General features: G+C 41.4%; 1 protein-coding gene across 3 annotated transcripts in view; it reads right to left on the reverse strand.

Moving 5' to 3' along the window:
* syk (spleen tyrosine kinase) overlaps window positions 1-22,597 on the reverse strand; it is a 65,790-nt gene that overhangs the window by 24,882 nt on the left and 18,311 nt on the right. For 2 of the 3 annotated variants that reach the window (XM_075455252.1, XM_075455253.1), the window contains exons 3-6: window positions 20,593-20,697; window positions 15,203-15,674; window positions 13,849-14,009; window positions 775-913 (exon numbers count right to left, since the gene is read on the reverse strand). In XM_075455252.1, the coding sequence (XP_075311367.1) occupies window positions 775-913; window positions 13,849-14,009; window positions 15,203-15,604 (702 nt within the window). In that variant the 5' untranslated portion in view covers window positions 15,605-15,674; window positions 20,593-20,697. Of the gene's footprint in view, window positions 1-774; window positions 914-13,848; window positions 14,010-15,202; window positions 15,675-20,592; window positions 20,698-20,734; window positions 20,792-22,597 lie in introns of those variants that run through there. The other variant, XM_075455254.1, reaches the window with a different exon arrangement.

A 22,597-nucleotide genomic window follows, 5' to 3' on the forward strand; every position in this document is an offset into this window, starting at 1 on the left:
GCCTAAACGACTCATATGTTGGCCTAAACGACCTGCTCCCAATACGGATATCATCTCTGACTTCACACAGGTGGACCTTATTTAAATGATTTTGTGACTTCTAAAGGTAATTGGTAGCACCAGATCTTAATTAGGGACTTCATAGCAAAGGGTATGCAATACATATATTGCAATACATATACCACTTTAACTTTTTTTATTTCACCTCATCAATTTTTTGGGGGGTAGATTTTAACGTAAATCCCCCCAAAATCAATTCAAATTACAGGCTGTAATGGAAAAATAAAAAATAGGACCAGTGCCAAAGGGGTCAATAACTTTACAAGCCACTGTAAATGTTGGTGGTAAGAGTAAATGTTGACGGTAGATCCTCTAATTTTTTGTGAAACACATCAGGCTACAGTCAACTCTGGGTACAATCAACAACACGTTCAAATAGTCAGTATTGTTTTGTTGATTTTTTTCAAAGAAATTGTTTAATATCTTGGAAAATAGCTGTAAATTGACCAATATCACAAAATCTTTAAGCACAATAAATCAAAATCTAAGAAAGAATTGAACTGTTAATGTTTTCCAAAAAGAAAGTCTAATAATTACCTCTTCTGTCGCTATATTGCTTTGTTCCAACCCTCAGAGCATAAATGTGCCCCACAAATTTCGAGACAGTGTCCATAATGGATAGATACATAACTTATTACCATGTAATACATCATGCTTATATTTCTAATTCAATAAAAATAGATTGCTAAGCACATAAAACTATATTGTGTTAACCTGCCACAGGGTGTCAAACTTCTTGCCATCTGGGATGGAGAGCTTGCCGGTCCTGTCCCTGTCAATACGATAATGCATCACTTGTCCTTCATGAAGTAAACACAGAGCGTATGATCCATTCTGATCTCTCTGTCGAATCCTGCACACAAGAGTAGAAGAAAAGAAAATTACATGTAGTTTGATATCGAAACTTTTTCTTGTTGTTTGATGTTACTATTTTTGTCTGTCTGCATGGTGGAATATTTAGTCTCTGATCAATATTATTCAACTACCAGTTCTCGGTCATAAAGTCGACATGGTTCATAGTTTAGGAGATTTTTAATTGCAAAAATGCTAATTCAGCTGACATAATTATATTTAGAGACATAATACTATATCAGTAATACAGGTTTATTTTTGGTCTCTCTTTCTAACTCAGACCATAAAATGCAAAAGTAGTAGAAATGTTAAATCATGGTTACCTGGAAAATGGTCCATATGATATTCAATTAAAATACTAAGCATTTGTTTGTCCTGTCGAACGGTCTAAAAGGGCCAACCAAAAGTACGATAAGGAGTAACCATTTTTAACCATTATTTATTACCATTATTTATGTGCTTTACATAAAGACAAGGCATTTAAAAGAACAGCATAAAGCAGCATAAAAACAAGAAGTTTAAAGAGAAAAAAATAGAATAAAACACAGTTAAAAGCAATCATAGAAGAGGGGAAAAAGAAAAATATTAACTCAACCATAAGCACACCAAAAGAGAAATGTTTTTAACCTGGATTTAAAAGTGCTTCCAGTTGTGGCTGATTTCAGTTCTGCTGGTAGTTTGTTCCAGTTGTGAGCAGCAGAACAGCTAAAAGCTGCTTCACCGGGTCCAGTCTGAACTCTGGGCTCCACTATCTGACCTGAGTCAGCAGATCTCAGAGCTCTACTGGGTTTATACTCTGCTAGCATGTCATTCATGTATTCTGGACCTAAAGCGTTCCGTGATTTGTAGACGAGCAGCAGAACTTTAAAATCTATTCTGTATCTGACCGGGAGCCGATGTAAAGACTTGAGAACTGGGGTGATGTGATGTGATCTCTTTGTTCTGGTTAAAACTCGGGCTGCAGCTGTTTGAGACTCTTTTGGGGGAGTCCAGTCAGAAGACCGTTACAGTAGTCCAGTCTGTTGGAGATGAAAGCATGAATCAGCTTCTCCTGATCTGTTTGGGACATGAAACCCTTCATTCTGGATATGTTCTTAAGTTGATAAAAGACTCGAGGTGTTTACTGACAGATAACCTCTTCTCTTTGTTGCCAAACACAATGACCTGAGTTTTTTCTTGATTTAACTGAAGGAAATGTTGGTTCATCCACTTTTTGACTTGCTCTGAGCAACCCAGTTATGACAAATATCTATAACTGCATAGAACCAAACTGTCATTCACCATGAGAGTAACAGAAACATTTCAAGGATAAAGCATACGGTAATTACTTAAAAGGTTACATGAGCAGTTCGGCTCAACTTTAAGGGTGTGGGGCAAATTTTAAAAAAAGAAGGTAAATTAGCAGGTGTTCGCTAATTAGAAACAGCATTGATGGGTCTGTCCAGTTCTGCAGGTGAGCTCCTAAAACTGATCTACAAACACAACCACTTAATTTCAATTATGACAAAAGCAGTCTACCAGGAATCCTTATCTGTGTCCCAACTCAGGAGGGGCAGACTTCAAAGGCTGTGAGAGCCAAACTGAGCATTGGTGAAATGAAACTAGTCCAGTTTGGTCTTAGCCTTCTGTAGCCTTCAGACTACTTATTTACACCACCTGCACTACTACAAATGGACAATCTAATGTCATGAGACATGGCTGAACACCGTTTTTTCTGGACAGTACTATTGGGCTAGCAGGACGCCACACTCTTGGTGCAGACAGGACGACGGATGACTCTGTAAGGCCAGAGGCGACAAATTATGCATTTATATAGCATAATTATTATAGCATTTATTCAGCACCGTCTGGAGTGATTTACGGTCAGCGGTGGAGCAAATACCATACCATACTGAGATGCAGCGGTAGAAGTTCACCAGTATCTGAGGGGATAGATGGGCCTTCTTCAGTCTCCTCAAGAAGAAGAGGCGCTGATGAGCCTTCTTGATTATGGTTGAGGTGTTGAGGGTCCAAGAGAGGTCCTCGGAGATGTGGACACCCAGGAACTTAAAGCTGGCGACACGCTCAAGCTCCATCCCGTTGATACGGATGGGTGTGTGTGTGTGTGTGCCACCTTTGGTCATCCTGAAGTCCACAATGAGTTGATTGCTTACTGTTTTATTAGCAAGAGACTCAAATTGCATCAGGATTACAGGTTACTCAAACCTTAAGTCTTATAAGCAAATAATGGCTAACAAAGTAGATGTCCAGGCACACAAATGGCACTCTGACTAGCCTGCCTCATCTCCTTAGCTTCTCCCATTACTATACAGCCATGTCCAGTGAAACTCCAGTCCTCCCAAGCAATTCTCCAAAAATCTGATCTGTAACCCTTTTGGAAGACTGGGATTGGTGATGCTGCAGCTTCATCAGAGGCTACCACTGCCCAGAGGGCCACTGTCACACTGCAAAGCGTGTCACACTGCAAAGGTTGCTAAAGACTGAGAAGCAGTCTTTAGCAACCATGTCATCTTGACACAAGATGGGTCCTGAATAATCCTTTCAACTTTTTAACGAATAGTGTTCCATTCCCATGCTGGCCTGCAATCCTCAGCCTCCACACCAGACTGTAATGAACCGGATGAACTGTTCTGGAAATGTTCTGGAATCATTCCTCTTTCTTCAGGACTGATGTGTTCAAACAGACAAGGTAAATTAATTCTATCAGCAAATATGCATGCTGTCCAGTCCACCTGGTCGTTATCCCAATCGTCCTCTCCAGAACCTAAACCTATTTAGATAGAAACCAAACCTACACATGTGAACGTGCCTGTTTCTACTGTTCCAATACCAAACAATTTTGACTTTATGTTGGCCAGATCTCTCACTAAAAAGTTGTGTGTGATTAAGAATTTTATTGTTACTAATAAGCTGGATAAAATCATGAATACTGTTGCCTTTATTGAAACTAGTCCTCCTGATATTTATTGTTTTCATTTGACCTGGTCTTCTGCAAGAGAGGATGGTCTAGCTGTCTTCCATGAGCTCATTCTTAAGTGCCATCCTATTACTTTTGGTGACTTTATTTCCTTTGAAGCGCTATGTTTCCTAAACACAGGCCTATCCATCTTATGCATCTTAATCTATAACCCCGCTAAATCTGCTACTTCTCACTCTACTTCTAAGCTTTCAGAACTTTTATGTATTGTAATACCTAAATAATAACAGTGTGCTTATTCTTGTTGACTTAAACATCCATCAGTGCTGTCCCTCTCATTCCCAAACTTCTTATTTCTATTAGATATATATTGATTCTTTCAACCTCATTCAACCTTTGAAAGAGGCTGCACACTTTAAAGGTCACACCTTAGCCCTGGTACTTTGATCTGGTTTTTCGGTTAACTCTCTTAACCTATTGGACTCTGACCATAACGCTTTTATCTCTAAAGTGCCTCTTCATCAGTCTGTCTCTACTGCGTGCACTGAGATGTGTTCACATTCTCAGTGCTGACTCTGCAGTTAAATCCGGTGATGGATCCCAGTGAACCACCGCTTGAACCAAATGTACAATTATATTTCTTCAACGATTATTGTCCTTACATCTTTGACCAAATCACCCCCTTTAAAAGTAAGGAACAAACACAGAATATTTCCCCTGGATCAACGATCATATTCAAACCCTAAAAATACTGTAAGAAATTTGACTATTAGTGGAAACCCAAAAATCTGAAATAACACACATTGGGCCTCATGCAACAACCGTTCATACGAACAGATTTGTTCTTAAGTCGTGCGTTCGAGGGATTTAAGAGAATTTGCGCATTCACCAATCTTTTCGTATTTTACGTTTTCTTTCAGGTACGAACAGAATTTACGAGTGATCCAGACCTGCCGTAGGAGTTTCCTAAAATAGTCCGCTGTTATTCCGCTGTTATTCCATTTGCTTGACTAATGGATTGTATATTTAATTACTTTGAAGCAAACATAAATAAATATATACATTATACCCCATAATGATGCTGACATTATTCTGTTTGACTGTGTAACAAGCGGCTGACTTAATACTTTTGGATGCCTTAGCGCATGTGTGCTTCGAGACCGTGTAGATATCCTGCGGAGACAGACGATTGGCTGACATTCCGATTTAGATTGCCAAGGACTGTGCTGCTGCAGATATGCAGCTTGCTAAAGCCACAACTCCAGAGAGAAACACGCCGATCAAACCCAATTCCACCACACGTCCAGGTCCTCTCCACCCTTGGATTTTTGGCCACTGGAACCTTTCAGAGGGAGATTGGAGACAGATCGGGGGTGTCCCAGTTTATCACCCATGGTACATCAGATTCCCATACACCGCTGTCCAACAAGTACAGATTAAGAGGGACTTTCATGCAGTGGCTGGACTGCCAAACATAATCGGAGCAACAGACTGCACACATATACGCATCAAATATAATTTATGAGGCCGCTTTTAAGGAAGCAAGATCATCTTCCTTCCCTGATATCCAGTTACAAAAAAAAATAGTTGTAATAGGTAATTAATACTGCTATTAATTGATCAGGCCCAGCTTTCGAAGAATTTGATGCTCTATTGCCTGAAAATGAATCAACAATTCAACTAATTAAATTATTCTTGATGATGAATAAAGTTGAACAAAAGAGATCTCAAATCCAGCCTGACTCTTATCTGATTTTCATTAACAATGTCAATTCTGCCTCTTTGAGTTTCAACAGACTTCCCTTCCTCAGTTAGAGTGAACCATCTTCAGTACGACCTTATTGTGTATTAAAAGTATCATTCTCACTATGCTGCTTAAAGAAGTATGCCCCACAGTCATCCCTATCCCCTCTTAATACATTTATTTTCTTTTTTACCTTGTACTGTCCAGCATCATGGCAAGCAGAAAAGTAATTGAATATTGTGTCGTGCTAAACACATTTGCTTTGCCAACGCGCACCCCCCCCAAAACCCTGCGTGTGTGGGGGTGTGCTGTGGGGGTGTGCTGTGTAGGAGCCAGAGGAGAGAGGGGTATGGGATGTGTAGGACCGGGAGAGAGAAGTTCCCCCAGAAAGAGCAACCAATGACTGGCTACAATAGGCCCCCCCATTCCCCTGGACTATAGGGCAGGAGGCTCGATGTCCACCAGGTCCTGGGTCCGAATTGACAGCCTCCGGGGAGCCACTGCACACCCATGAAAGTACCCACCTGCCCCACCCCGGAGGCCCCCTAACAAATCCTGAAAAAAAACAACCCAAAAACCATACAATAAACATGTTATCACAGCTTTCGCAAAACAGCAGCCTGAGTCTGAGCCCAAGTTAAATCAGGAAAGGCTCTGCGACAAAGGTATGTTTTAAAAAGAGATTTAAAAGAAGACACTGACTGCTGAGCTGGTCTCCTCAGGTAGCTCATTCCAGAGCTTCTGATTTCACCTCTGGACTTAAACTGGTCTCCAGAACGAGTAAAAGTTCTATGACAGAAGGTCTCAGACTATGTTGAGGCTCATATTCAACTAAAATATGAGGCCATGAGTGTGTGACCATGTGCAATGCACGTGTGTTCAACAGGTGCCAACCTGGGTGGGTCAAATGCAGAGGAGTAATTTCGTGTTAACATTCGTGTGTACATGACAATAAAGTAATCTTAAATCTTAAAAGGTCAGATAAATAATAAAGTGATAGCCCACAAAGGGCTTTAAGTCAAGAGTAAAATCTTAAAATCAGTTCTTAAATATACTGGGAGACAGTGCAAGGAGGCTAAAACAGGAGTAATGTGCTCTATTTTCTTGGTTCTTGTTAAGTCGGATTTCTGAACAATCTAGAGCCCTTTGATGGATTTTTGGTTGAGACAAGAGACGAGGCTGTTGCAATAATCAAGGCATGAGGAGATCCAAGCGTGTAAAATGATCTCTGTGTCTTTAAAAGATAGAACAGATTGTATTGTAGAAATATTTCTTCAGTGATAAAAACAGGACTGCACAATGGAGACTCAGGTTCCTGTCAAACCAAACACCAGGGTTCTTTGCAACAGGCTCTATGTATTCTTGGAGGACACCAGCAGATGGCAGTAGTTGTTTGGTCAGTTGCTGGGGACCAATTACAATTATCTCAGTTGTGCTAGAATTTAGTTGCGGAAAAACTTATTTTTGATTGACAGAGATAAGACTGAGGTTTTGTAGTCTCTACTAAGTGATGCTATTATTATTACAGTATCTCTTTCATGGCCACATAGTGTGCTTAAAGACCAGATTTTAGAGCACTTCATGGTACAGAGCCAGCTCTTGTTAAGCTGCTGAGAGCAGTTAGAGAAGACTTCTCGATATCAGTTATTTTAGCTTTAAGTGGACTTTAGGACTCTAACCTCAGTTTTGATGTTCAAACATTGCTTTTTACAGTTAAAAAGATCTCAAGAGGATGGTGATTTCTTTCAACTAATGACTCACACAATCTTATGCTTACTTTTGTCTATCCTCACCCAGTGGCGGTCCGACACTGATTTACGCCCCGGGCGAAACCCGGTGCTCCGGTTGATTCAAACTGCTACAAATAGACTCATTAGTGGGACAAAAAGGCACGGACACATCACTGCTGTGCTCTCCTCCCTACACGGGCTCCCTGTTAGATTTCACATCTCATTTTTAAATCTTACTGATGACCTTCAAAGCCTTTAATGGCCTTGCCCCCAAATTCATCTTTCACTCTTAGTATCCAGAAGCTGGTAAAATGAGGGATAAAAAATACAAATGAAAAGGAAATTATTTTTTTGAAAAACCTATTAAAATTCAGTATTGTTATAAATGTTTTGTTTTTTTTTTTGGGGGGGGGGGGGTACACTACTATTAAGTTGAAGGAAGCCATCCATCTCAGCTTTTCGCTCCATCAGTTTCCTTTATTTAGAGTCAGAGTATGACTAGCTGGAAAACAGAAAGAACTTTTAAATTGGTGAAGAGCTTTTTTTCAATCAGCTCTGCCAACAGATTCAGAAATAAGTCTGTTTTTTTTCTTTAAACAATTCTAAAAAGTAAAGAGAGGAGAGCCAAAAGGGTTTCAACCATTCACATAGACAACTGGAATCCAGGCTTCCAAACGTGGACTTTTTGTTTGTTTGTTAGATTTCTGAGAAGATTTGTACAATGTTATGACAAACTATAGATGTGATGATCTATTTAACATCTACAACTTGTGGTTTCCCCATTTTCATGATGATCATTAATCATGTAAATTGATTAGCAGCACCTGGCTGATACTTCCCCTCTGAACTCTCATGGAAACTGGAAGGGGAAGGGACTTTTCATTTTGGGGGTTTTGAGTGTGTGTTACCTCATTTTAAGACCCTGTAATGATCGTTTTTTTTCTATTATGTCCTAATACATATATTCAAAAGCTTTTCACTTTATTATCTCAGTTACATATTAATCATGCGAACCCTCACAGACATGTTAAAGCTCTCTGCTTTGACATTAACAAAAAAAATGTAACGGCTTCAGAAATATACACCTCCTCCAAACATAACTCTACTCACATCCTTTAATTCAGGCTGCTGTGGGTGGGGTTGTGCTCTACTGCCCCAACACTCAGGGGGGTTCGAACAACATTTAAATACTACAGGTTCTGTATCTTTGGTACATATTTGATTTTTATTTTCCTGTAACCCATTTCCCCCAAAAAATGTTTTTATGTGTGTAATTATTCAGTTTGTCTCAGACTGATTTTAATGAATCTTTCTAATTAAAGGCATTAATTAAGATATGCTCAAAAATAAAATGTTATTTTGCTCTGTGTGGAACAGTAATTAGCCCCACCTGTTACCACGCAGTTTGTCAGCTGTGACCAGCAGCGACTGGCTGTGAGAATTGTCGTAGTTCAGGAAGTGAGAAAGAACAGGGCGAGACTTTACAGCCACCAAAGGGACCACAGTTACAGGAACTAAGGAGGAACTTTAAAAACGTACTATTGCTTATGACTGTACTGGTCTCAAGATTTCTTACTCAATTACTCAAGATTATTACTAAGGCATACAAAATCTTTAGCTTTAAAATGATACTGTTCTTCAAAACCAGAACCTCCAGAATCTTCTTGCTTGGTTGCACAGCATCTGTAATGCTTTCATGTAGTTAAAGCTACAATAAGATGTTTAAGGGGAAAAACAACATTTCCTGCAAGACATTTTATGAAAAAACAGGAGCAGTCGCATCTTGCCCTGCGGTCTCTCTTCTTCTTGTTTGGCTACTTCAGGAAGTCCTTTGCAAACTGTCAGAGCGGAAACCACAATGTGGGTGTGCGTTCTGTTTCTTCAGCCGAGCCCCCGGCCTCTCAACTGATGTTTCAGCAGCTATAAATACTCTACATGTACTTTGTTCAAATCTTAAAAAGCCACTCTTCCAACATTTCATTTGTTGAAATTACATTTTCCAAGCCCACCCAAACCCATCCACCCATCCATCCACCCATCCACCCATCCATCCACCCATCCATCCACCCACCCACCCACCCAAACCCATCCATCCATCCATCCATCCATCCATCCATCCATCCACCCATCCATCCATCCATCCATCCACCCATCCACCCATCCACCCATCCATCCATCCATCCACCCATCCACCCATCCACCCATCCATCCACCCATCCACCCATCCATCCACCCATCCATCCACCCACCCACCCACCCAAACCCATCCATCCATCCATCCATCCATCCATCCATCCATCCATCCATCCATCCATCCACCCAAACCCATCCACCCATCCATCCACCCATCCATCCATCCATCCATCCATCCATCCATCCATCCATCCATCCATCCACCCATCCATCCATCCATCCATCCATCCATCCACCCACCCACCCACCCATCCATCCATCCATCCACCCATCCACCCAAACCCATCCATCCACCCATCCACCCATCCATCAATCCATCCATCCACCCACCCATCCACCCATCCACCCATCCACCCACCCACCCACCCAAACCCATCCATCCATCCATCCATCCACCCATCTACCCATCCATCCACCCACCCACCCACCCATCCACCCATCCACCCATCCATCCATCCATCCATCCATCCATCCATCCATCCATCCACCCATCCATCCATCCATCCACCCACCCAAACCTATCCATCCATCCATCCATCCACCCATCCATCCACCCACCCACCCATCCATCCATCCATCCATCCACCCATCCACCCATCCACCCATCCACCCATCCACCCACCCACCCAAACCCATCCATCCACCCATACACCCACCCACCCACCCATCCATCCATCCATAAACCCATCCATCCATCCATCCATTTAGCAAAAGCTAAACTTAGCAACACAACTATAGAGATAAGGAGGACCACACCATTTTTTTTTAAAAGTTAGGCTTAATTGCAACAGCAGTGACGACAAATAAGGCAGTGTTGACCAAAAGGGAAGGTACTGGTAAAGTCGGGACTGATTCTTAAAGTGTTAATAAAATCTATTGATCAAACTCCCCACAAAGTGCAGTAAAGAGAAAACAGATATCTTCAAATTGTGACTGTGACTGCTTGTCGAAGGCACTCTTTTCATTTTTTTCTAATCAGACAGAGAAAAAAGTATGGACTCATGAACCAAAAAAATACCAGTCGGTACTTAGTTCCAGCTCCTCTGTCTTTTCTGCCAGCTTCTCTGAGGACTTCACAAATGAAAAACAAGGTTCTACATCATTCAGGTTTCCACTTTCTTGTACAGCAGATCAGCTTTGCAGGATGGAGCATTTTTACGGTTCCTCCATACAACTGAACTGTTTGCTGGCCTTGTCATTGAGTTGATATGTCTTTCCTGAAGAAAAGGGTGGACACTCTTTGGTTACCCACCTGGAAAATGAGCAACCGCATCAGCAAACCTTCTTTTTATTGAAGGAATGTGTCCACCAGTGCATTTCCTGTAGAGGTAATGGCTGCCATCTCCCTTGGTCCTTTACCTGACACCAGCCCCATATCATCACTGATGGTGGAACTGATGGGCTGCTTTTCTTCAGCCAGTCATCTTTCTATGTTTCATTGGACCAAACTAAAGTTCCAGCATCGTCTCCTTGGTGATTCATCTCTGAGTCTCACTTCCATCCAACCATCCACAGTCCATGGCTGCTTCTCTTCAGCCCACTGTAACCTGCTTTTCTTCTCATTAGATGTTAGTGATGCTTTATGTTTGCCTTCTCTGGATGGAAATCCCATTTCTTTCACTGGTGTCTTACATTTGGCTCACAAACATCGGGCCTCATGCAACAACCGTCGTACGCACAGATTTGTTCTTAAGTCTTGCGTACGATTTTACATTTTCTTTCAGGTACGAACAGAATTTACGAGTGATCCAGACCTGCCGTAGGAGTCACGTAAAATAGTCCGCTGTTATTCCGCTGTTATTCCATTTGCTTGACTAATGGATTGTATATTTAATTACTTTGAAGCAAACATAAATAAATATATACATTATACCCCATAATGATGCTGACATTATTCTGTTTGGCTTAAATGATGCACTAATTGAAGGTTAATTTGACTCTGTATATAACAAGGTCAATGGGAAGTGTAACCAGCGGCTGACTTTCTACTTTTGGATGCCTTAGCGCATCAGGCTCTTGGAAGAGAGTGTGTGTTCCGAGATCGTGTTGATGTCCTGCGGAGACAGACGAATGGCTGACATCGCGATTTAGATTGCCAAGGACTGTGCTGTTGCAAATATGCAGCTTGCTGGAGCCACGACTCCAGAGAGAAACACGCCGATCAAACCCAGTTCCACCACATGTCCAGGTCCTCACCACCCTTGGATTTTTGATGAGGCAACAACTGATTGCACGGCTTTAGTTGCAGTCATCGAGCGCCTGCCCATGGCGAGACGTTTTTTTAATTTTAAGCCATTTTCACATCAAACCGTTCTTGTTGAGAACCGGTTCCCAGTGTTTCAATTCCTTGGAATCGTTTGGCGATTTTGCAAACGATTCCCTTATCGATTCCAGTGGGCGCGAATGACGTCACCACGCAACGTTGCGTGGCGAGTCCAGCGCAGCCAGCAGCCAACAGTAAACATGGCGCCCAAGCGGTACAAACGCTCGAAAGTTTGGTTACACATCCCTAAAAAAGACGACAACAGGGCAACTTGCAAAGTGAATATTTCACCAAAGGGAGGAAACACTACCAACATGCAATAACTATGAATGAATGTCGCGTTTTCGATCTGCTCCGGACTAACGTTGGTGAATCTGAACCCAGCAACGTTAGCAACGTTAGCAACGTTAGCATGTCCTCGGCTAACACTGCAGACTGGCTCAGAGCCAGAGGCTGGTGGTACTACCCCCAGTTCATGTCTACCTCCAGCTTCTCCTTTCACCAGAGCACGGAAGAGTTAAATTACCCAGGCCATGATAGACCAATATGGACCTCACCGTTGTTGGGTTTGTAAGGTCACGACTCGTGTTACTTCTAAACTAAACAAAGTTGATGCTAATCGACCGGTTTGTTGTCCTTTTTCTCCAAATGAGAATCGATAAGGGAATCGACAAAGAACCGAATCGTTAAGCAGAATCGAAAATGGAATTGGAATCGTAAAAATCTTATCAATTCCCATCCCTACTCGTAATAACTTCTCATTTCTTGGCTTTAGCAGGTCCCGTAATTCCACTGCTGACACTACTAAATATGACAGATTTTCCTTTCTGGATCTCTGAAAGCAGAACTTCAGTCTCAGAGCCCCTAAAGTTGTTCTTTTTGCTTCTTGATGCCATTCTCATGACTCAACACTTCCTGGCACAGGAGACAGGAAGCACTGCCTAATATGGTATTATTTTGGGCGTGGAGTATGCAAATCTACTATCCTCGTGCACGTGCACTTAAATACACACGGGTGGCATTCATCATTTACGCAGGTCGTTTACACACTTTTTCCAAAGTTCAGAGCGTTTGTTGAATCTGACGTGGTGTGTTCGTACGAGACCTTCTTATGAAAAAAGTGAGAAATTTAGAATAAAAATATGAAAATGTTCTTGCATGAGGCCCATTGTCTCCTGTTTCTTTTGTTGTACATTTTCTATTTTCAGACATATTTCTAAGAGTTTTCTGTCCAGACTCTTTAACGTTTCCCTTTAACAACCTTGCCATTATGTTCGTAGTTGCTCCAAATTTCAGACCCAGCTGACTGGGAACAACCAACATCTTTTGCCACACTCTGAGTTGAATCATCCTTTCCATTGTTTCCTCTGACAGCTCTTCAAAAACTCTATTTTCACTGCACACTCATTTGCATATTCAAACTTGCGTTGGTATTAGAAAAAATTGCCATGCAATCAATTCTTTTATGTTTTTGAAGTATTTTTACAGAGCCAGTATGTTCAGCTGTTAAATAAGATGGCTTTGTATCATATCTGTGCTTTTTATTTTGATGATATCATAAAACGGCTGAATTAACATCCTCCAAGAGGGGTGCTGCCATATTTTCTGCCAGGGTTTGTATCTTTAACAAGGAAATCCTACTGTATTGTTAAGTGTGTAAATATGTTGCCTAGTGAAAACTGAGCAATCCCAATGCCTCCAGGCCTGCTTTTGTTTTTCAACCAGGACAGATGTTCTTTAGTGACTTTTTTTTGTCCTTGTCAAAGTGATTATCGCTCTCCAGCCACACACTCATCCAAAGTAGACCCATAATAATTACACTGTCAAGACCACTCTTTTGATATGACTGAAATTGTCTACTGAAAGGTGAAGTGGTGATAACTATAAAAGCAATGAAGTTCCACAGAAAGCACAACAATTGAACATTTCAGTTCAGGGCAGGGGTATGTTTTAGCATGACCTTGTGTGATAAGGATTCATCTGGGAGTATGGTAACATTAAAGAGATTTGTTTATGTGTTGATAATATGCTAAATTTAATTTCTGCTATTTACTGTAAACACGAACAAAGTCAACTGTGAAATACTTACAGGAATTTTCCATTTATACGGGGTCCATGTTGAAGCCTGGGCTCAGAGTCTTCTCGAGTTATAGTTCCGTGGAACCAAGGCATTCTTTCGTGAGCAGTGGTGGCAATCCGTTTCTCCAGCTGAGGTCTCTGACTGATGATGGCCTGTTCCAGGGCTGGCCCCTGCATGCACACATAACATAGAATGTTGAATTATAGTTCTTATCATAGGCTGAAACTTATAACATGAAGAATATGCAAGCCAAGACATATCTGTCCTGCATTTGTTCTTGGTTCTACACTGCGTGTCTGTCAATGGAGAGGTGCTTGCATGTAAGCACATGAATTGTGGGGACACATGAAGTCAAAATAAACACATCACAAGGGTTGAGAGCATCTTTTTTTGTATCCAGCTGCTGCATGTTGGACAGTTAATGAAACACAGGAGTTCCAGTACAGAGCCATAAAACCATCTACTGTATGCATTAACTGCCTGTATCCACTAGCGTAGTCCCTGGGATCTGGAAGCACTGTGGCATAATTCAGAAATCAGATGTGTGAAGAAACACAGCAGTAAAATGTATGCTGAAAACATACATAAAACATCCCGTTTTAGCTTTAAGCTCCTGTATATCCTGTGGTTATAAAGTGTTCTTCTGTAATGAGAAGATTGTCGGTGATATTTAAAGCTGCAGTCGGCAAGTTTTCAAAATTACGAGTCTAAAGTCGGAATATTCGAACTGACACAACTTTCAGGTCCCTCCCCCAACCTCTAACAAGCTGAGAATCGCCCCCCCAAACCCCTCCCCCTCTGTGGACGAGGTTGTGCACGTGAGTTCACACCAGTGTGAGCGCACACAAGCTGGGGCAGACTCACGCTCAGCAGCGTGTGCACAAGCTGTGACTGACAGGTAGGATTCCTCCACCCTAACGTGATTGGTTAAAAACAGCCGGGAGCGCTCGGTTTTTGTAAGCATGATTACAGGCTTCAGAGGGAGCTACAGAATTCGTTATTTTTCCTAAACAGCCTATTTAATAAATATTCTACTTCCAGAATCCCATGACAGTTCAAGCTAATATGACTAAAAAAAAGTAGCCGACTGCCGCTTTAAGGTGCGATTGTTTTAGACTGATAAGTCAAAAAGGTGTCTGAGATCTTCCTGTTTTGCTGCCTGCTTGAAAGAGTTCCTGTGCTTGCTACTTTGAAGTTTTGGCATTTCACAGGCTTAAAACATTTCTTGAATAAATTCTTTGTCATCCTAGCTTAAAATAAAGTACTTTATTCGTGTGTGCTTTTTGCTGTGCTGGCTTCACATTCTACTGCAGATGTTCTGAACAGATGTGCTTGCTTTTTACAGGACAGAGTTCAAACCAACCTGCAGGTTCCAGGTCTGCATTACATACTCCCGGATCAGTTTTTCCTTGAAGTCCTCAAATGGCCCCACTTTTGGCTGCATGTTCTTGGGCCTGTTGCAAGGCTTCTTCAGTAGACATACAAGACCATCCATTTCCTGGGAGTGGTAGTCAATCACATCCATGGGGATCTTGTGGCTCTTACCACCGGCAATAGCATATGTTTCATTGAGTTGTTTTTCAATGGTGTAGTGATAGCAGCGACCTGAATTTGAAACCGAAAGAGCAAAGCCTCCAAGATAATTACGGCTTTGCCGCAGTAGGTACAAGCCGTTGCCGGTGCCCGCCTGCCGCAGGTAGCCCTCTGCCTCCTCCCTGGTGATGTTGCCATAGAAGAAAGGCAGTGTTTTCACAGTGTCTGCCATGTTTGCTCCTGGATGGTGGCTCCTTCACAGAAGTCCCTTCACAACGTTCAGCCACCAGGAAAAAATGAAGCTAAAGACAACATAACATCATATAAGGATTATGATGAATCCCTGTAGCAATTTTACAGAAAAAACAACAACAAAAAAAGTGATATAGCCTAATTAACCAATTAAGATGAAATCTATTAAGATTATCAGAAACTATGGCCAGGACCTGTCCTGTCATAGCGTACAGGCGTCTCCTCTGGGAGGAATCAACACAATTGGAATTGTGGCAGTGCGAAATGATTTTATTGGCTTGGTTTAGTGCAGCTCCATTTTTTTTATTCAACTCAATACTTTTGGTATAAAAAGAGAATGAGACATTTTGAATTGGAAGCCAGCAATGCCTTTCTAAAAGGGGACAGCAGCATTATCACTGTGTTCAATCACCTCTTTTTTAAATATAATTCAACTATTTTCTCATTCTAGCCTGAAGCAAGAGTTCTCTTCACTTCATTTGCTGAATGTTTCCGATGGGATACAGTTCCAGACAGTAAGCATATGTTGCTGCAGAGATCTCTATAAATAACAGTCAGTGCCTTTACAAAAATGCATGCAAGCAATTAAGTACACAATCTTTTTAAGTGTGAACTGATGACAGGCAGGATATTCTTATTCCTTCTTAGCCTGGAGCACATGACATCCATGATTTTAAAGACTTGGAAACTCAGATTTCCCATTCTTCTTTGCTTGTAGCTTCAGCTGCAGCACCAGAATTCACTGTTACAAAAAACCTTCTAAACAGCTGTAAATCTCCCAATAAAAGCAACTGTTTGCAGGGTAGCCTACCATTAATATCCTGCACTATAACAACATCAGCACTACATTTCTTAGCCTAAGAAAAGCCAAATGCAAACAATATTCTATATATTTTACATAAGAAAAATGTTGACAGAGACTGTTGCTGCAGCTAACATTAGCTTTAGGGTTAGCAGTTTAGCTAAACCCCCTCTCGTCTGCTGTAGAAGGGGCAGAGAAAGTGATGATGAGTGAGGAAAATAGGAATGAATATCACAAATTTTGATGTGAAAAGTTTGCATCCTTTCTCAACATCAGAAGACTCACATTTCTGATAGGTTAGCTTACATATATGATGTTGAAAAAGTAGTTTTCTGGGGCGGTCTGTGGCGTAGTGGGTACAGCAGGCACCCCATGTACAGAGGCTACAGTCCTCGCTGCAGCTGGCCCCGGTTCGAATCCCGCATGTTGTTCCCCCAATCTCTGCCCCCTGCTTCCTGTCTCTCTACACTGTCCTATATAATAAAGGCTTAAAAAGCCCAAATAAATAATTTAAAAAAGCAAAAAAAGTAGTTTTCTGAGACAGGAGTTAAAGTGGTTTAGAATTATTAATTATATTATTTATTGTTAAAACCAGCTGGTGTGAACAGAGCAGAAAAGGGACTGTTGTACCATCTCTCTGGTGTCTTGACTAAAGAATTTTAGTCAAGACACCAGAGACCCACTTAATGCAATTCAGGATGCCGGGGTGCTGCAACCTATCCCCGCTGCCATTGGGCGAGAGGCAGGGTACACCTGGACAGGTCACCGGTCCATCACAGGGCCACACAGAGACACACCAGACAAAAAAGCACCCACGCTCACACTCACTCCGAGGGACAATTTCCAATCACCAATGAACCTAACATGCATGTTTTTGGATGGTGCGAGGACGCCGGAGTACCCGGAAAGAACCCAGGCATGCATGGGGGAACATGCAAATCACCACATAAATAAAAACACAAGTCATGTCTCAGACATTCAGAAGGTCTGAATATGTCTCCTTAAACCATCAGGGTGTGATACTGTGAAGATTTCCCCACCCATAGCATCCCAAATGTCAGGCCCCTCTCTGTGGAACCAGCTGCCAGTTTGGGAGGCAGAGCCTTCAGTTATCAGGCCCCTCTCTGTGGAACCAGCTGCCAGTTTGGGAGGCAGAGCCTTCAGTTATCAGGCCCCTCTCTGTGGAACCAGCTGCCAGTTTGGGAGGCAGAGCCTTCAGTTATCAGGCCCCTCTCTGTGGAACTAGCTGCCAGTTTGGGAGGCAGAGCCTTCAGGTATCAGGCCCCTCTCTGTGGAACTAGCTGCCAGTTTGGGAGGCAGAGCCTTCAGGTATCAGGCCCCTCTCTGTGGAACCAGCTGCCAGTTTGGCTTCAGGAAGCAGACACCCTTTCCACTTTTAAGACCAGGCTTAAAACTTTCCTTTCTGATAAAGCTTATAGTTAGGGATGGCTCAGGTGACCCTGAAACATCCCATAGTTAAGCTGCTATAGGCCCAGACTGCTGGGGGGCCTCATCTGTCACACCTTTCCTCACTTTACTCTCTTTTTCCCTGTTTAATTTCTCAAATGACATTATGTACATGTGACATTATTGTGGTCATTAACTCGTGTTTCCCTGTTCCAACAGATATCCTTTGAATGGTGTTACAGTGTTTGTTGTCCCCTCTTTTCTGTCCTCTCAAACCCCAGCTGGTGGAGGCGATGGCCACCCTTCCTGGTTCTGGTTCTGATGGCCACCCTTCCTGGTTCTGGTTCTGCCAGAGGTTTCTTCCTGTTCAAAGGGAGTCGTTTCTCTCCACAGTCGCCTCAGGCACGCTCAGGACGGGAGATTAGACTGAAGACAAGTTTAGGTGCTATCTGGTGGTTTCCTTAGCTGGGAAACTGTTTTTGAATTGGCTCTATATGAATGAATTATATTATTTTGAAATTAATTATGATTACAATGAATTGAACTCCAATTGGCTTGAATTGGACTTTATTATTTAAGTTCCTTGAGATGACATTTGTTGTATTTGGCGCTATATAAATAAACTGAATTGAATTGAATAGATGAATGAGCTTGAACACTGACTTCTTACTCTGAGTGACATATGCTGAAGACTGTGGTTGATGACATGAAATACTTTTTGTGGGTTTGTAAAATCTCTCTGATAACTTAATCCAATCCCTTCAATACTTCAGTACAAGATTCCCTGATGGCTTAAAAACAAAAGAAACATCTGTAAATTCCAGCGCATATACAATATTATTTAAAAGTACTTCTTCATCATCATTGTACAGCGGCTGCACAACTGCACCAACAATACATGCACCACGCTGCTGAGTTGTTACCGAAGTCAGAAACTTCTCAAACATCACAGAGCAACATGGTGACTGTACAGGCTGCTGCTCACATTCCCTGAAGTGGTGCAGCTAATGGAACAACGTGCATTTCATCAGTTTGCTCCCAGAAACATTTGATTTGATTTTATCTGGGAATCTTTAACTTTCTATCCAAACACTAATAATGATGCAGAGACACTTCAAAAGAAGACTTCAGCTAACATACATATATGTCGGCACTATGACTGAGAGAAGAACACAACCCACTTCACAGATCGCTTCATTCACTTGTGCTTAAAAGAAACAGCAGTGAAGCTCAACGTGCACGCTGGGCACTATTTGTAGTACAAAGTCAACTATCATCCCAACAACATCAATACAATGCAAATACATCTGGAGATGGTTTGATATCACACTGTTGAGTTTCCTTATGATAAGGCTCAAAGAAGCCTGTGGTCTCTGATCATTTTGGTTCAGGGGCTTTGACTTCCTGAGTGGAAGAAACCTACAACAGTTTCTGCTGTGAAGCTGTGAGAATCCGTCTGGCTCTGGGTTACAGGTGCAGTTTGTGTACAAGCTGTGCTGAGCGCCACCACACATTTCCCTCGTGTCAGTATTGATTAAATGCTGATGTGCTTGGACACCTTAAAACAGTTTACAGATTACTAATCCTTACTGTTATGTGATCAGCTGAAAATAATATCAGATTCATGAACCCCAACAGTTTTTATGTTTCTATGTTGGAACACAAAAGACATCTAGTTTTTAATCCAAAGCTAACATCTGGAGCGTTTTCTGCTCACCTCAGAAATGACAAACTAGAAACGTACATGCTCTGGTTTCATATCAACATGGCTGCTGATTAATACGAAGACCTTTTATTCAGTCCACTTAGTTTGTCATGATAGCTTTAAGCTTCCAGCAGCTCAAACAGCGGTTACAAAACAAATAAATGTATTTAAAAAAGAAGATGAAATAAATAGTTCAGTTCAATAAAAGAAGAAAAAAAAACAAGAAAACAATATGGAGTCCTACAAATAATATCCTACTTCAGTTGTTTTAAAAGTCAAAGCATCTGTCAGACACAATATGGTCCGGGCAGTTTGAAAGAAGCAAACGCAAAGTTGCACTAAACATATCAACACTGAGTATTCTGCTCTCTGTTTTTACCAAGAAAGGGATTTAGGACACCAGCAGCACACAGCAAACACACACTGCTGTGCCACATCATGCCTCTCCAGCTCAGAAGAAAACCTACTCAGTGTATGCAAAACTTCAATTCAATTAAAACTTCCCCAGTCAGGTGAGAGGCCTCAAAAAGAACCAAATAGTTGAAAGCCTTTTCATTGTCACATTTTGATTAAATATGTTTATGTTTCCTGCTTCTCTAACATAGAATATGACCTGCTTATTTATAATTGTTTAAATATGAATTATTACTATATCACTTTCCTTGTGCAACTATTAATTTCTTTTAATTTTTCTAAATGTTTGAAATGAACTTCTGCATCTGAGAATAGGAACACATGTGAACTGGTAACTTGGACATCATCAGTAATTCTGTGAACAGCAGCAGTGTGAGCAAAATGTGAGTGTGAGTCAAATAATCTGCCAATAGGACGGAAGAGTTAAAGAAAAGCCCAGTGCACTCACTGTGAGCAGGTCAAATAATCTGCCAATAGGACGGACCAGTGAAAGAAAAGCCCAGTGTACTCACTGTGAGCAGGTCAAATAATCTGCCAATAGGACGGAAGAGTTAAAGAAAAGCCCAGTGCACTCACTGTGAGCAGGTCAAATAATCTGCCAATAGGACGGACCAGTGAAAGAAAAGCCCAGTGTACTCACTGTGAGCTGAAGTGGTTCCACACTTGAGTTCTGTCAGTTGTTCGCTCTCTCAGCAGTCTGAAGAACACACCAACAGGTCACCTTAAGCATGGATCAGGCCATCTCCTGACAAACAAGCAAGCAGAGAAAAGCAGTCACTCACTCACTGTGCTGTCCAGCTGGAGCAATCAACCCTCCTTCTGACACTCAGTGAAGTGGTTCAGCTCGAAAGCTTCCTCATTTCAACGACTTCCTTAACAATTTTAGTTTTTTACTTCCTTTTTTTTAAAAGTGCACACTGACCGACACGTCAGCTGAACACCAGGAAATGAATATCATGTTATTATAAAATGTCTTTTAGGCCTTTCAATTTATACGATAAAAAGGGTTCTATAAAGGTTCATGGTAGTGCATATTTATCTTAACATATATCGAATCATTTCCTAAATTAGTTTTGGTGTTAAAACAAAAGTAATTCTGCATCTATAGTAATCATAAATGATATAATGGTAACTTTTAGTCTTTACTGCAATAATTTAGGAATAAGATTGAAAATTGAAAATTGAAAAATATATATCTTAACAATAAATTAAACAAATGATAATGTAATGGATATATATATATATATAATATATATCATATCATATTACTGATTGGTGGTGTATTAATGTCTTGTGTGATACAAAATGAGCTTGTTCTTAATAAAACAATGTACATCTGGAAAGTAGCACTAAAGCGATCAGACACATAAAACTTTGCTGAGAATGGAAGTGCAGACAGAGAGGCGTCTGCACGATGATGCTGCAGGAAGTTGGCTTTGGATCGGCCATCACTGAATGATGATGGACCAACGGTTCATTTCCACTGAGTTCTTACATTGTTCTTGTGTTTGCACGTTTGACATGTGCATGATATGCAGACTGTGCGTGTGTTTGTGTGTCTGACAGTCAGTCAGTCATATTACAGCTCAGGTAGTGTAAACTGGCTTCAGAGAGTTTCACACTCAAAACATTTGGAAACAATCTCCGACAGAGAGTTTAACTGACGGCCGTGGCCAAAGGTTTGAATGCATTACAATGGCTAAATTAAATACTGCAAATCACCAGAAGTAAATTTAGAAAGATGGGGCATCTGTGTCAAGACAGACCAAGGACTGTGAAGTGAGGAACTCTGATGGGGTTGTAGGTTCATCAGAGGCTGTTTGAAAGTGTGAAGGGAGGAGCAGCTCAGCTCAGACACATTGTGCAACACTGTGACATTTCAAGCTAAAGAAGCTACATGCAGATCTGAGCTCCCTTTCAGGGGGAAGTGGCTCTGGCTTATTTGGAGCCGATGAACGAAGAAATGGAAAAATCTCACCATTTGATGTGTTTTCTACACTTTGTGGTCTTTGTACTGTCACCTTACTGCAACTACGTCAAACTACTCATTTGCCTTCCGATTGAAGGACGTCAACTGGTGCCACATGCTCTGTAATTCTTACGCCAGTTTTTAAAAAGAACACATTTAATAAGATAAATATTTTCAGTGGCAAATTCAATCATGTAAAACTATCAACTGCAGCTGATAGGAATATGTGGACTGAAAGAGCCGAGGTACCAACACACACAAAGCTCTCGCTAAACAAATCTTAATCAGTTTGACAGAAGTTCAACTGTTTTGGAGGGGATGGAATATATCATTCAAAACTTCCTTTCAACAATAGAAATGCTGTCGAGATCATGAATGGAAGAGTTCTTTCAATCTTATGAAATGCAGCTCCACCTTGTGGATCAACACCGTCATTATAAATAGAACTTTCTCCAAGTAAATGAGGGACAACATCATGGATGGGTCAGTCCATGCCAACTCCTTCATTCTCCCAGTTCATGTATCTCCTTTCAAAAAAAGTTAGAGCTCCATCTCAACCACTACAACATCCATTGGTGTGGGCCTTGGAGCCAGATTTCATTACTTTAGTTATTGTTTCTAAGCTTGACTAATCACTCCCTTTCTACTGACCTGGGGTGAAATGTACACTGAACAA

The sequence above is a fragment of the Odontesthes bonariensis genome, chromosome 22 (assembly GCF_027942865.1).
Source record: "Odontesthes bonariensis isolate fOdoBon6 chromosome 22, fOdoBon6.hap1, whole genome shotgun sequence".
NCBI lineage: Eukaryota > Metazoa > Chordata > Actinopteri > Atheriniformes > Atherinopsidae > Odontesthes > Odontesthes bonariensis.